A 13,461-nucleotide genomic window follows, 5' to 3' on the forward strand; every position below is an offset into this window, starting at 1 on the left:
ACCCCTCCCCCCCAGCGCCTTGAGACCCTCACGGGTGAGTAGTGCGCTCTACAAATGTATTGATTGATTGATTGATTGATTGATTGATTGAACCTCCACTGCATTGAGCTTGTGAAAGTGCCTGAAAATCTGTACAAACACTACAGATGCATTTTTTAAAACACATTATACATCAGGAATTGAAGAGTTTTTTTGGTAAAGGACATAGTTCAAATGTCCGAGTCCTGATCATTCAGTGTGTTAATAAATTAGAAACCAAAGCACAGATAAATATGAAATTTTCAGTTGTAAAATTGTACTCTTAAATGGTCTTATATTTGCAGGAGTACAGTTGGAGATACCACTGATGATCAACAGTGAAATATAAAAATATGTTGACAATTTATCTTTTAGGGCTTGAACATGAAAGGTCAAACACTTGAAATGCCACTCTTTTGGAAGTTCTGATGTTAAAGGAATGCAGTTGATAATAATATAAGTGATCAGCATGAAATACAGAAATATAAAGTGACAATTTCTATTTCAGGGTTTGAACCTGCAACAGCACAAACACCATCAGTTCCCGCATGGCAGGGCCGCTCCATCGGGACTACAAAACTCAGACTAGTTGAATTCTCTGCTTTTCTAGAGCAACAGCGAGATCCAGACTCAGTAAGTGATGTCATCTGACCCATTTACTTATATATGTGTTTTAATGAATGTTTTAAATACAGTTTGCTCTGGGTGCCCTATTAAAGTGTGAAAGTATATGCGAGAAAGAACATTTTCTACAAATGGAAGCAGTATTAGTGTGGTGGCTTGCAGACAACCATAACAACATACAAATGCAATTACTAAATTTACTGATCCAAGGTTTTGTCTTAACGGATAATCCATGGTTTTTACCTGTATTATCTCTTTCCATATGCTCCTCTCAGAATAGTTCTACCATCCCCTATCCATAGACAGCTATACTCAGCACTTTCAGGTTACAGGTTAAAAGCTATCTCTTTGTCATAGGATTTGTCCTCTAAAATGTCATATTCCTCATTCTATCACCGTTACATTTAATGCATAATTGGCATAGCCTCACAATTGATGATTGCTTTGTCCATCTTCCTTAAGGCACTTTGCCCTAAACAGCTTGCATCCTCATATCGCAGATGATTCACAAAGGTAAATGTAAATGAGTAGCTCCATCGGTATGTATATTTACTCTTACACCTAGTTGTAGATCTCTTCTTTTTAGTTTTCACCATTTCCAAGTGAAGATTCACACCTAGGTGTAGATTTAAGAGTTTCCATCCCCTCAAACGGTGGAACTGATCATTTTCCAATTAAGTTTATGACTGTAATGTTACTATTACAACTTTTCTGGGTTTTTAGCACTCTTTGTGTCTAAGGTGGAGATCTTACTTTAGGAAAGAACAGAAAAAATAGTTTATTTAAAAAAATGGATAACATCATTTTATTGTAAAATGTTTGTTTTTATGTAGGTTGTTATTAGCTTGGTTAGAGTCTTTTTAATAATTTAATATCTTATTGCTTAACAAAAAAATGTATTCTGAATTAAATTAGAAGAATCGATAATTTACTTGATAAACACTCTACCCAGCCAACTGGGGGGAGATATTGTCTATAAGACTTATTCTGGCCATGTGACTGCCAGTAATGTTCACATGGAGTTAGACATCAAAGAGCATATTTAATTAAGTATGATATATTAAATTGGAACAATCGTTGATAATCAAAAACTACTTGCCCAATTGTTTGATGAACTGCATAACTTGATCAACTTAATGAGAATAATTTAAGCTTCAAATCATTTACTCTGATCCAGCGTTTAGGGACTGACAAATTTCTATCATCTGGACCCAATTTAATATCTAACCATTCCCTTCACACTGGGTGAGTTTAAACTAATCATACCAACTTGTTCATCTCATTTATCCTCTGTCTTCGCGATTAATCTTTATATAGTTAATTAGGGATTGGCAAACAATATCAGAGTTTCTAAAGGTATCACCATAGAATAATCATTTCATATTACTAAATCAATGACATTAATAATGTAAAATTATTTTTTGTAAGTCAAGATGCTTTATCTAAATAAATGTGTTTGTTCATCAAGTACAATACAGCTCGAATCATAGGTCATCACATAGGAAAAACATTAGCAAATTAAACATCAATTGTACATCTCAAATGTCAGCGCGATGAGTAAGTGGATAGGCGTAGAGACAAAAGAAATAAAAACATTTGCAAATAGATTTATGCAAACTCATATTATCATACTAACCAAATATCGCAAGGTTTCTAGAAATCTGAAAAGTTACCCTCTGGCCATGAGAGTAAGCTGAACACCTCAAGAAGAGTTGAGGAATAAAGTCAAAGAGTCAGGATCAGCAGAACAACAGCCAGCCCATAGAATTAGGAAACAGCAACAAAGCTCTCTCCTCTCCCAAAGTAAGGAAAACGTGCCTAACACCCACCTTCTTACTACTACTTGTTATACCTTAGATTCACTAAAGGTCCAAACCTCATTGTATCATCTCTCATAGAATTATTCAATTTCATTGGTCCAAAAAAGGGGTGTTCAATCACACCACTCACGACGTGCCTAACTTTTTCAAATGTCCCATTCTTTAAAATTTGCACATTGTAATGAGCTTTCAACAGAGGAAATTCTAGTATCAAGCATCCGCGGTTTGTACGTCTCTTCATCCCACTCCTGTATCAACTTGTAGTACAAATGTCCTCATGCTTCGCGCGGCAAGGAAGCTCCAATCAGTTATCTTGTTTCCTCTGCGTAACCTTAGCCATCATCAGGAACTTGCAAAGGACAGTTCACAGTTTTTCTCCCTTCTACATTTCTAATATGACATGTTAATTCTGAAAAGACTCTTGGGTCTTTTCTGCAGAGCAGTAAAATACACTTCTAGGAAAAACAAATACAAGTGTTATTTATCATTTTATAAAACTCCACTATTAAACTCCACTCTTTGAATGCTTTCGCTTGCTTTTTCTTTTCTTACCCACTGTCTAACTTTTAGTGAAAAATAAATTCTCAACTTTTGACTGTTATTTTCTAAATTAATCAGGTGCATTCACACAATGAGGTGTTCAATCCGGGCAGGTGTCATTCCACGAAACCCTGCCCCATCAACTCCATTAGTTGAAAATTACAATGAAGGATTTATTGAGAGAATTTGGAACTATGCCAATAGGCTTATGACTAGTCTAATAGGGCCGACAGGGCAAACTGAGAGGGAGCCACAATACAAAAAGGTGCCTGAGTAGACCCCGAACTTGATGTGCACATTGATTGCTCTAACTTTAAGGATGCTAATAGATATCCTACAACAAATAGAGCACACATACAACCAGTAGACTGTAGGCAGTACAGTAATTAATACACTCAAACAAGCAAGTGACTATTTTAAAGGGAGGTGGTGAGCATGTTAGTCATATAGGTGAGAATGCTGGATCTGATGGCATTTTAGATGATGCAGCTGCTTATAAATATAGTGCGGGCTGACATGCTGAGACAGTCAAGGTCCATCAGGTAAAAGGTGATGTGGTCATATGTGTTTGGCCCTCATTGAGACATACTTCAGTGTGCAGGATTCCCTTAAGGGAGCTCACTGTGGATTCTGGAAGTCAATGAGCTTGGCATTGTCACCATTGAGATGCAAAAGCATGAGGCTTAAGCTGCTGTTCTGAAATAGCTACCTGAGAGTAACAGTTTCACTTTCTTCAGGTAAAGATAGCTGCTGCTGGGCACTCTTTGTTTTCTTCATAAGGAGGTCAGTAGAGGTTAGATCAGAAATAATCACAAAAACAAGCATTGGCAAAGCCAATAGCTCTTCCCTATGAGACCTATTCACTTTGCCAGTGGGTTTCAGCCACACTGTGTAGCATGGCTAAAGTATTGATTTTTTTTTTTTTTTTACGTGGATGGCTGCGTCATTTTGTAGGCACATGCACAGGTTGTGGGGGAGAAACACAGAAGCACAATGCAAGACAGAGCAATACAGAGACGGGGTGGGGTCAAGACAAGAACACTGCAAGACAGAGCAAACGGGGGAAGCACCCAAGGGAGGCAGCGGGAAAACTCACACACTCTCATAGAGTTGACTAATTAAATATCATAGCTAAGGGGGGGGGATTCACAGTGTTACAAGTTTTGCACAGTGAGATAATGAGGAGGAGGAGACCACAAAGGGTTAGTAGACTGATGAAGTCTGTTTCTCTCTCTCTATATATATATCTTTCTATCTCTCTCTCTCTCTTTCACTCTCTTTCTCTCTTTTTTTACCCCGCAGTTGAGTTATAGGTCTTAACAACAATATAATGAAAATAAAATGAAAGACGGAATGTCATAACAAAAAGCCAGTAAACTAGCAGCGAGGGACAATATAACAACATATTCTTAGATGTGCTGTGAACAGATTGAAATGTAATTATAGGTATGTAGATAGCCCAGAGCACAGTGAAGATTGGTCAATAAGTTGTGATGGAATGTTTCATCCCATTTTAAATGAAGAGAAAGTCAGAAACAGACAGATGTTCATAATGTTGAATAATTGGGAAGGTAAGGCATTTGCAAAAACCAATTCCTGAAATGACATACTTATAACATAAAATATGAGATCATGAACATTTGACATACAACAGTTTTATTGGAAATATTTTAATATAGGTTGAAGACACCAAAAGCTCTCTCTTGCTTAAATTGGAGCAGGTTGGGGGCAGCATCAATGGGTTCGTGGATGTTGCTTCTGGGTGCATAAACTGGCAATGGCCATTTCCTTTTTTTGTCTTGTTTGCACTTCTTTGTCACTACTGAGATGGGTTCCAGGCTGATTGTGTGCTGAGATCAACCGGAGGCAGGGAGCTTGTCAGTCAGATAGGTTTGGAGGCAGGTTCTGATGGCTTTGTAGGTGATGCAGCTGGTTTTGAAGATGGCGCTGGCTGGAACGGAGAGCCATTGGCTTTCCATCAGGCTGGAGGGCTGGGGGGAATGTGGTTATATTTCTTCAGCCCTTGCTGAGGCAAGCTGTGGTATGTAGAATGCCTTTAAGTGGAGTCAGTATGGGTTCTGGAGGCCATAGAGGAGGGCATTGCCACCATCCAGATGCAAGAGTGGCTTGAACTGCCGTTCTGAAGTAACTTTCGGGGGAAAATGGCTTCATGTTCTTCAGCAGAAATAGCTAGTACCTGCCATCCCATGAGATCCTTGTTATGGTGTCTAGGGTGAAACCATCGATTTGGTGAAAGTGGGGGCTCAAATCCATCCTGGTTCAGGTTGTTGAACCAGATTTGGTCTAGTTGTGAATTGTTGGTCTTTGAAAATAGTAGAATATCTGTTTTGGTGAGGTTGAGCTTCAAGTAGGTGCTGGATATTGAGATCTGAAATAAGGGCAGGCAGAGTTTTTGGCAACGCATGTCTGGAGCGTAGGAAACTTTTCAGTAGGCTTGTGAGTGGTTGGCATTGTGTCAGCAGAACAATCTGAAACTTATCAGCCAAAATGCAAATCTGGCCAACTTGTTTGTTTTTTGGCAGCTAATAAGTTATTCCAGTTCCAGCTTTCCTTTTGGTATGGCTCGATATTGCATTCAGATGTTAGGCACCCAGAAAGAAAGTCTCAGAGCAGACTAGAATAAGTCATTGCAAGACACTTTTCTGACCAGTGATGTGCACTTTTAGGTCATTGGTCGTCTGGCACCACTCTTCTTGGTTGGTCATTTGTTTGTCTGCCCCTTTCTTGATTCAAAAAGTTTACAAAGAGTGAATCTGAATAATGCGCATATTTCCTTTGGTTGTATTGTCCACAATGCATATCTGAATTACTTCACAAAAGATGACAGCATAATGAGTTTAGAAGCAGTGGGGGGATTCATATAGCTCAATAAGGCTCAGAGTTTATTGTATGACAACAGATAGTGTCGGTTATCTCAATTCATATTTTTAAAGGCTGAGCAAAATTAGTAGGCACAGTCATCCCTTTCTCTGTGTAGTATATAGGGACTGTTAATATATCTCGGAAATCATTTGAAGGCAAAATGTAATATTCAGGGACAAGCAGGAGTTACAACAGGATTTTTGTTCAGCTGTGCATTTAAACAGCTGATTCCGGGGCAGCACAGGCTTGTCATGCACCGGTTTATATGTCTTTTTTAAAGGGTTCCACTCTATTAGGATTTATTTTGATTGTGTCACTATAGAGAATACCACATATGGACTGAACTACCATTACAAGGAAGTAATTTGTTCTTTGAAATAAAGGAGGTCTAATTTTGCTTAGTTACTAAATACACGGTAGTGCCTTATGCCAATCTATTTTTATTTGCTTAGGTGCACAGATGTCTCATGTTTCTTGGTAATATTTGACAGGTTTAATCTTTCACAGTGTTTCGAAACACTTAAATTATTTTACCTTATTTACGATATAGCTTTCAATACGATATTGTATAACCATCTTTAGAGCACGAATTGCACTGCAGCAGTTCATTTACAAAATGTTCAACATATATACTGTTAAATATTTAGAATTTTTAATAGAATAGAATAGAATACTTTATTGTATGATTACCTAAAATCATTTACAAATACAATGCATGTTACTTTCATAATTAAAACAATTGATTAGTAAAAAAGCATCTAAAATAAGGTTGTATTTAAAAGAAGAAACATCTAATAACATATACATCTGTTGATCAGTCAATGCCCTAATATTAGTACATGTTAGCTGTTTGGGCTTAGTGCACGATCACTAATGGCTATAACGTGCAGTGATATTATTGCTCAGCGAAAATAGCAATGATCTTAACCATTGGACTTAGTACAAGACAGTTGGCATGTAGATTGATTATTAGGCTGTTATTTTTTGTTCATTGAGTTTGACATAAAGTCTTTCCAGCAACGGCAAAGAACTTCCCGGCACGTGCAAGCTCCATTGGTACTGTCGTAGTATATATGTACGTAAATGTCTCCTTGCATGTTCTTACTTTATTTTGGTTGAACATTGTCCTTAAGTATTTATGCCTCGGGCTTACCAAGGCTGGACAGCAACAGATGACATGCTCTGCTGATTCTGTGTGATATTGACACAGGCGACATCCTCTGTTTCCAGCTGGTGTGGATTTCCAATGTGCCCTGTAGTCCTTTATTGGTAAAGTTAGCAGCCTGATCTTCAGAACGTTTTGAAGAGCTTGTCTGCCCAGACCGGCTTTCAGGTATGTTGGACATAGAGTGGCTTCATGGGATTTGGCAAGGACCTCTGCGCCACGGATGGCTCTGATCGTTTCTATGTCCTGGTTCCTTGAGATGATCTTTCCCTGTTTTTTAGCAGGTTTTTTAGGCTAGCCGTTGGCAGTTGAAATACCGTTGTGTGGTCAGCTGACAGGCATAGTGTCTTATTAGCTGAATCAAGGTACGTAGCCCATCGACTAGTTTTGTCCGTGAAGATTATTTGAAGTGCTTCCCTCAAGGTGCCCGGGCTAGCCTTGATCACATGGTGATACAGCTTCATTATATCTTTTTTGCATTCTATGTCCATTGATGTTAAATTAAACTCAAGTCAGATCAGTGTACGCCTTGTCGAGAATGGCAGCCTGAAGACCTTTCTGAAAGCCATGATATACAAGTGCTCCATTTTTTACTCTTACATTGAACAATTAATTGGGCACTAATTAATTCCTTTGTCATTACTCCAAATTTGTATTTAACCGATAGCTCCCTCAGCCTAGAGACAAACTCTGCAATCGGATTATTTTCATTTTGAGTGTAAAACATAGAACTTTGCGATTGCATATTGATTATTTGCCCCAGAGTAATAGCCACTTATTCAAGGTATTTCCAAAATATGTTACACAACACCAATTAAAATAAAACAGTAGTATTAAGTATGCTAAAAAATAATGCACTAACAGCCACTCCTGGTGTGCATATCACCGTTATTCACATGTTCAGGTGATATGCTCAGCAACACTAACAGTCTCTCCGACATGCTAAAAATTACTCCTGGTGTGCATATCATTATTATTTACATGCTCAATTGATATGCTCCTGTGGAAGCTAAGTTTAGATAACAATGGTTCTCTAAACTAATAGTCATTACCAGTGTGTATCATTCCATTATTGACAAGTAAAGGGGACGGTCTCCACATAAAAGTTGCTTATGATCGCTTAAATCGAAAATATAGATGACTTTGGTGAGCGGATCACTGATTGACTGCACCACAGTTCGTAAGGCGTACACATAAAAACCTATAATAGTGTTTAATATGGTGTGCGCAACACTGTCTGTGCAATGTGAGCCCAATCCAAGATGGTGCCCACGTATGTGATGTACATTACAGTCTGTGCAAATCCACACACTTCAAGACACAGTGCTTGTGTATGAGCACTACGCGCTTCAGGATTCTGTGCTCATGCTGGGAAGTTGTACTTGTGCCAGTGATTGTGCTGCAATATTATTAAATTAAAGACTAGAGCGGGTCCAACACTCCCGCTTACATCCAGAATTCACTGCAGTCTGACTTAGTCATGCCTTGACCACCTCCTGTGATTCTTCAAGTGAATGCCTCGTCAACTGCCTCCCTCGGATACCCGAATTTCAAATGGGTTCAATGCTACCTCAAAGAGTTGTAGTTGCTGACTCTCCTCGTCGCCAGTCCTTGCACCCTACTCCAATAACACAGTATACAAAGGTAAGTTATAAAATGCCTTTTATCTTCTCTAGTGTAACCATCCCCTAGCCAGCCAGCCTCCAACTGTCATCCTTGGAATACCTGCTCTTTTAATAGAACTCAGAAAACAGAATACAGAATAGAGCTAATGTTCTTAGCTATTCCTAACATTGTACCATGCCTTACCTAGAACTGTACAATAAACATCTTTGCTCCATTCAAGTCTGTGCCCAAGTGTTACTCTAAATACATCTGGAAATGCAACAGTCATTAAAACTATTACTTACCTCCGATTAGTCAGAAACATTCACGTCCTGACTGTAGATGAAGAATTTACTGTTCTCAATCGGCATAAAGTAATGTTTAAAGTATACTTGTCATTTTCAAGGACCCCCAATGTTGAAATCTATGATCTGCCCATACTTACCTAATAGACCCTTACGATCAGCGCAGGGCAACTTGGCAAAGGTCCAACGAATTAAAAGAGCTCGAACCGGTGGACGCCGTTTTTCGGTGATCGCCGCAACCCTCTGGAATTCTCTTCCAATCCAACTCCGGTCTGAGCCTAATCACATGAGATTCCGAAAACTTCTCAAAACCCACCTCTTTCCGCAATAACCTCTCCCCTCTCCCCGTCTGCTTCTACCCTCAGGTGTTTGTCTGCAATCTCAGCGCTGGGACGCTTCCGGGCAGCCATGCGCTATAGAAGTCCCAAAATTCATTCATTCATTCATTCATTTTCATCCAGAGTTTAGTCCAGCCCCATACAGTTTTTCTTTTAATTCTAGTCTCGCAGCGCCCACTTTCGAACGTTGCAAATACTGCATGAATGAAAATGTGTACCGTTTCAATTTTTCTGGAAAATAAAACCACTTTTCCCTAACTTTTGCTTGGTTATTTTTCCAAACAGGTCATAACAGAAACATTGATACCTTGTACAGGTCTGATTCACGAAGGTAAACTTGCTCTTTTGGGTAAGTTTACAATTTTTTGCTATTCACAAAGGGATTTACAAGTAGTATCTTTACAAGTGCGGAGTGTCTACACATAAAAAGATAGATGTTTGTATTTGCCGAGACTCCGCACTCATTAAAGATACTTCCTGTAAATCACTTTTTGAATACCCAGCAATTGTAATGTTATACAAAAGTGTACATTTACCTTTGTCAATCTGTGTACTGTTTCAATTTTTCTGGAAAAAAAAACACTTTTCCCTATCTTTTTCTTGGTTCTTTTTCCAAGTAGGGCAAAACAGAAAAAGTGATACCAGATGTAAACTTGCTCTTTTGGGTAAATTTACAATTTTTTGCTATTCACAAAGGGGTTTACGAGTAGTATCTTTACAAGTGTGGTCTCTGCACATAATAAGATAGATGTTTGTATTTGCAGAGACTCTGCACTCATTAAAGATACTACTTGTAAATCACATTTGAATTCCAAGCAATTGTAATGTTACACTAAAGTGTACATTTACCTTTGTGAATCAAGCCCATATATTCTGTTGTATTCCAGCCACTTAACATTTCTTGTGCAACCCCTAAGTTCATTCTACATGAGTAAACCGTCCCTATAATATACACATGGACATACATCCCTTCATCGTTATTTGCAAAGTGTATGGTTCAGTTTCAGTTTAACTGTTTACCAAGCATAACAAGAACTGTTGCAAATTTTGAGACCAGGCTTCTATGTGGCGCACTCATCCTGTGGGTCTAAATGGAAGTAACTCTTCTGAAATAACAGGACCTAAAAAAAAAAAAAGGCAAATTAAACACAGTTCCAGCGTGTTCTACTTTTACAGAAGGGAAACTATATATGGTGGAGTTTAAAAAAAAAAAATAAGTGGGGAACCACTCCCTTACCCCTACCTCTTGAAATGTTATGGTGTCTCCACGTTAACGTCTGCTGGACTTATTTTGAAACAAGGTAGATTTCCTTTATAAACTATTTTAAAAAGTTTATAGTATGGCTTTTATCTCGTAATTTGAATTTGTGTTGTGGGTATTCCATTTGTTTGCATTCCTTTATTTTCACTGGTTTGTTTGTGGTTGCTCTGATTTACAAGCTTGAAGATATACATCAAAGTTTGTTTTAGGAATATATAGTTTTTTAATGTGTTAATTACCATAATTGAAACTTTTTATTAGTGTTATTTCTCCTGAGCTCATTCACAGTCATTTCCTGCCATTACATTTTCCTCCATAGTTGACCACCAAAGGTTGATTAACTTGAAGGTGTACAGGTAATTTTATTCTCAGGATGAGGGATAGATAACAGCATGGGAAATTGTACGTAGGCCCAACTGTAGATTACCTTTGTCACAGGTTAAGCGCTTTTTCTTACTGTGTCAATATATTGCGTTTTTGGTTTTTTTAAAGCGACAAACATGCTTCAGTTTATATGCCCAGTAACTCTCCAGAATTTTTGACTTCATCTCTCCGGAGTGTACCTTGGTAAAGACAAAATAATTCAATGTAATCCTGTGGTTATAAGTATTTCAATTTGTTTTCTTGCAGTACAACAAACATCTTTTTGTGCACATCGGGCAGTCCAGCCACTCATACAGTGATCCACTAATTGAATCTGTAGATATTCGTCAAATTTATGATAAATTTCCTGAGAAGAAAGGCGGTTTAAAAGAACTCTTTGGCAAAGGACCACAAAATGCATTTTTCCTAGTAAAATTTTGGGTAAGTGTAGTCTGTGTATCATTTTGTATGCTGCTCTTTTTACTATGTGTTTTCAGGAAATGTATATAAATGTATATAAACAAATGCCCACACTTTCCTAAGTTTCATAGTGTCGTGGTGTTTGTGTTTTCATATTAGGTATAGTTTCTAACATGTAGAAAACTCTCGATAAATATAACCATTTCGAACCTCTCATAAATTTGCTACATTGTTTTTTTCCCAGAGATAATTGAAATGCGATCACCAAAATTGAGAAAAATATCTGTTTTTAGAGTACATTCTGATTGCTCATGTGTTTCTTATTGATGCCTATACCGTCAAGACTCGCCGCCGCCCGCCAGATTACAAGTTATTTGTAGTCTGGCCGGCAGCGTGGCGTTTCCAGGGTGATGCCTCTTTTAAAGGCTGCAGTGCCTTTGAAAAAGACACCTCAATGGGAACCCCTCACAAGGTTCCTGCACGACATAGACTCGAAAGCCCATGCAGTGCAGGAACTTTTGTTCATGCCCACAGGGGAGCATATGTTATGCCTCCCTGTGTGCATGCTCAAGTGGAGGAGGTTTACATGGAGGAGTAACTGCCATGTAAACCCCGGAGGAGAGGAAACTCATAATATGCTTGGTGAGACCCCGGCGGTTCCCCCCAGTATATTGTGACCTCTGACCGGCACTCCACCTCCAGGGAGCAGTGGTTTCCTTGCAGCATCGGTGGTCAAAGGGTGGTCAGGCTGCCCTACTCGTAATGGGGCAGTCTGACCGACGGTGCGGTGGTGGCTGGACAGCCACCGCCTCGCCACCACGAGTCTGGCAGTCCTCAGACCGCCAGACTCATAATCGGGCCCTAAAACATGCTCTCCCCTGGTTGCTTGGCTGGGTCGTTACCCCTTTATGAACAGTGTGCTATATATATGTATGCAGATGTACAGAAAGTAATATGCTATTTTTTACCATTGTGCTGATGGGGGCCTTAACTCACGAGATTCCTCCAGAGGGGAATAATTTCCCGCTCCTCCCTATTACAGTAGTAATAAATAGCATAATACATTATGCCCATCTGCATATTTTGTTTATGCCATGGCAAATGCTCATCAGCATTTGTTGTTAAAAAAGGTATGTAACCAAAACCAGAATTCAATAGATAACATTTGTGCTGTAAAGTAGAGTCACTTTGCAGAGGCCTCATGTCTAGGGAAGTTGTTTCAACGTCTAAAGTATTTGTAACATGCAATCTGTGAGACTGTGCCCTAAGTGTAACACATTGCACAAGCTTTGGCTTTTTTTTAAGTAAGTGCATTATGAGACTTGCAGTGTCATATTTCTAATGTTACGCATGTTGCAGCGGGCAGATAATTTTGTATAAAGATCAGCTTCGCTCAAATTGTCTCCCATAATATGAGGCCATATGACAGCTATGCACATGTTCTTTTATTTTTATAGCTTTGTTGGATGCAAATAATTTGAAGACGTTTAATATTAGCCATTATTTCGAGTGAATACTTAAATGGCCAGGCTTTCGCTATTCAAACTAGACAAAATTAAAAACAGATCAAGCTTTTAAGATTCCTTTGAAGTTAAAATCAGGCCAGAAATCAAAATGGATAAATACATTTACATAATACAAGGAAATTAAATTAGGTTGTTTGAAAAATGCCATATTTTTTCAAAATAACCAAGCGTGCTACTTGCCAAGAAAGATTATGAACAGTGGACCGTTGAATGTGCCGTTCCTTGCTGAATTATTAAAATAAGTTTGGAGTATGCATACAGCTAATCTCCTTTGTCTTTATTGCTGGGTTTATCAAAGGTTTTTATCTCTGAATGTGTCTGTCATAAAACCCCTTATATGAGGAGTCCTTTATTGTTTTTGATGGATATCATTTTATGCAAATCCTCTTTCCTCCGTTTTCATAGAAAAAGGGGTACTGTACTTGGTACTGGACTTGGCAGTGCGCTTTACAATGAAAGAACCCATTTATGTGCATGCAAACAAAAACGGCAGTGTGATTGTATTGCACAACAGAACCTTTGTTCCATTATCGACCCACTCACGAAAACTGTGCATCAATGTGCTCTGTGCCGGGAGACAAATGTGTCTGAGC

At 38.6% G+C, this 13,461-nt stretch overlaps 1 protein-coding gene across 4 annotated transcripts in view; it reads left to right on the forward strand.

The window, feature by feature from the left end:
- The window catches only part of TEAD1 (TEA domain transcription factor 1), a 447,887-nt gene that overhangs the window by 376,607 nt on the left and 57,819 nt on the right, over positions 1-13,461 (forward strand). For all 4 annotated transcript variants that reach the window (XM_085648201.1, XM_085648198.1, XM_085648200.1 and 1 more), the window contains 2 exons: positions 527-651; positions 11,190-11,363. In XM_085648201.1, the coding sequence (XP_085504327.1) occupies positions 527-651; positions 11,190-11,363 (299 nt within the window). The remainder of the gene's footprint in view (positions 1-526; positions 652-11,189; positions 11,364-13,461) is intronic.

The sequence above is a fragment of the Triturus cristatus genome, chromosome 3_2 (assembly GCF_964204655.1).
Source record: "Triturus cristatus chromosome 3_2, aTriCri1.1, whole genome shotgun sequence".
Classification (NCBI taxonomy): domain Eukaryota; kingdom Metazoa; phylum Chordata; class Amphibia; order Caudata; family Salamandridae; genus Triturus; species Triturus cristatus.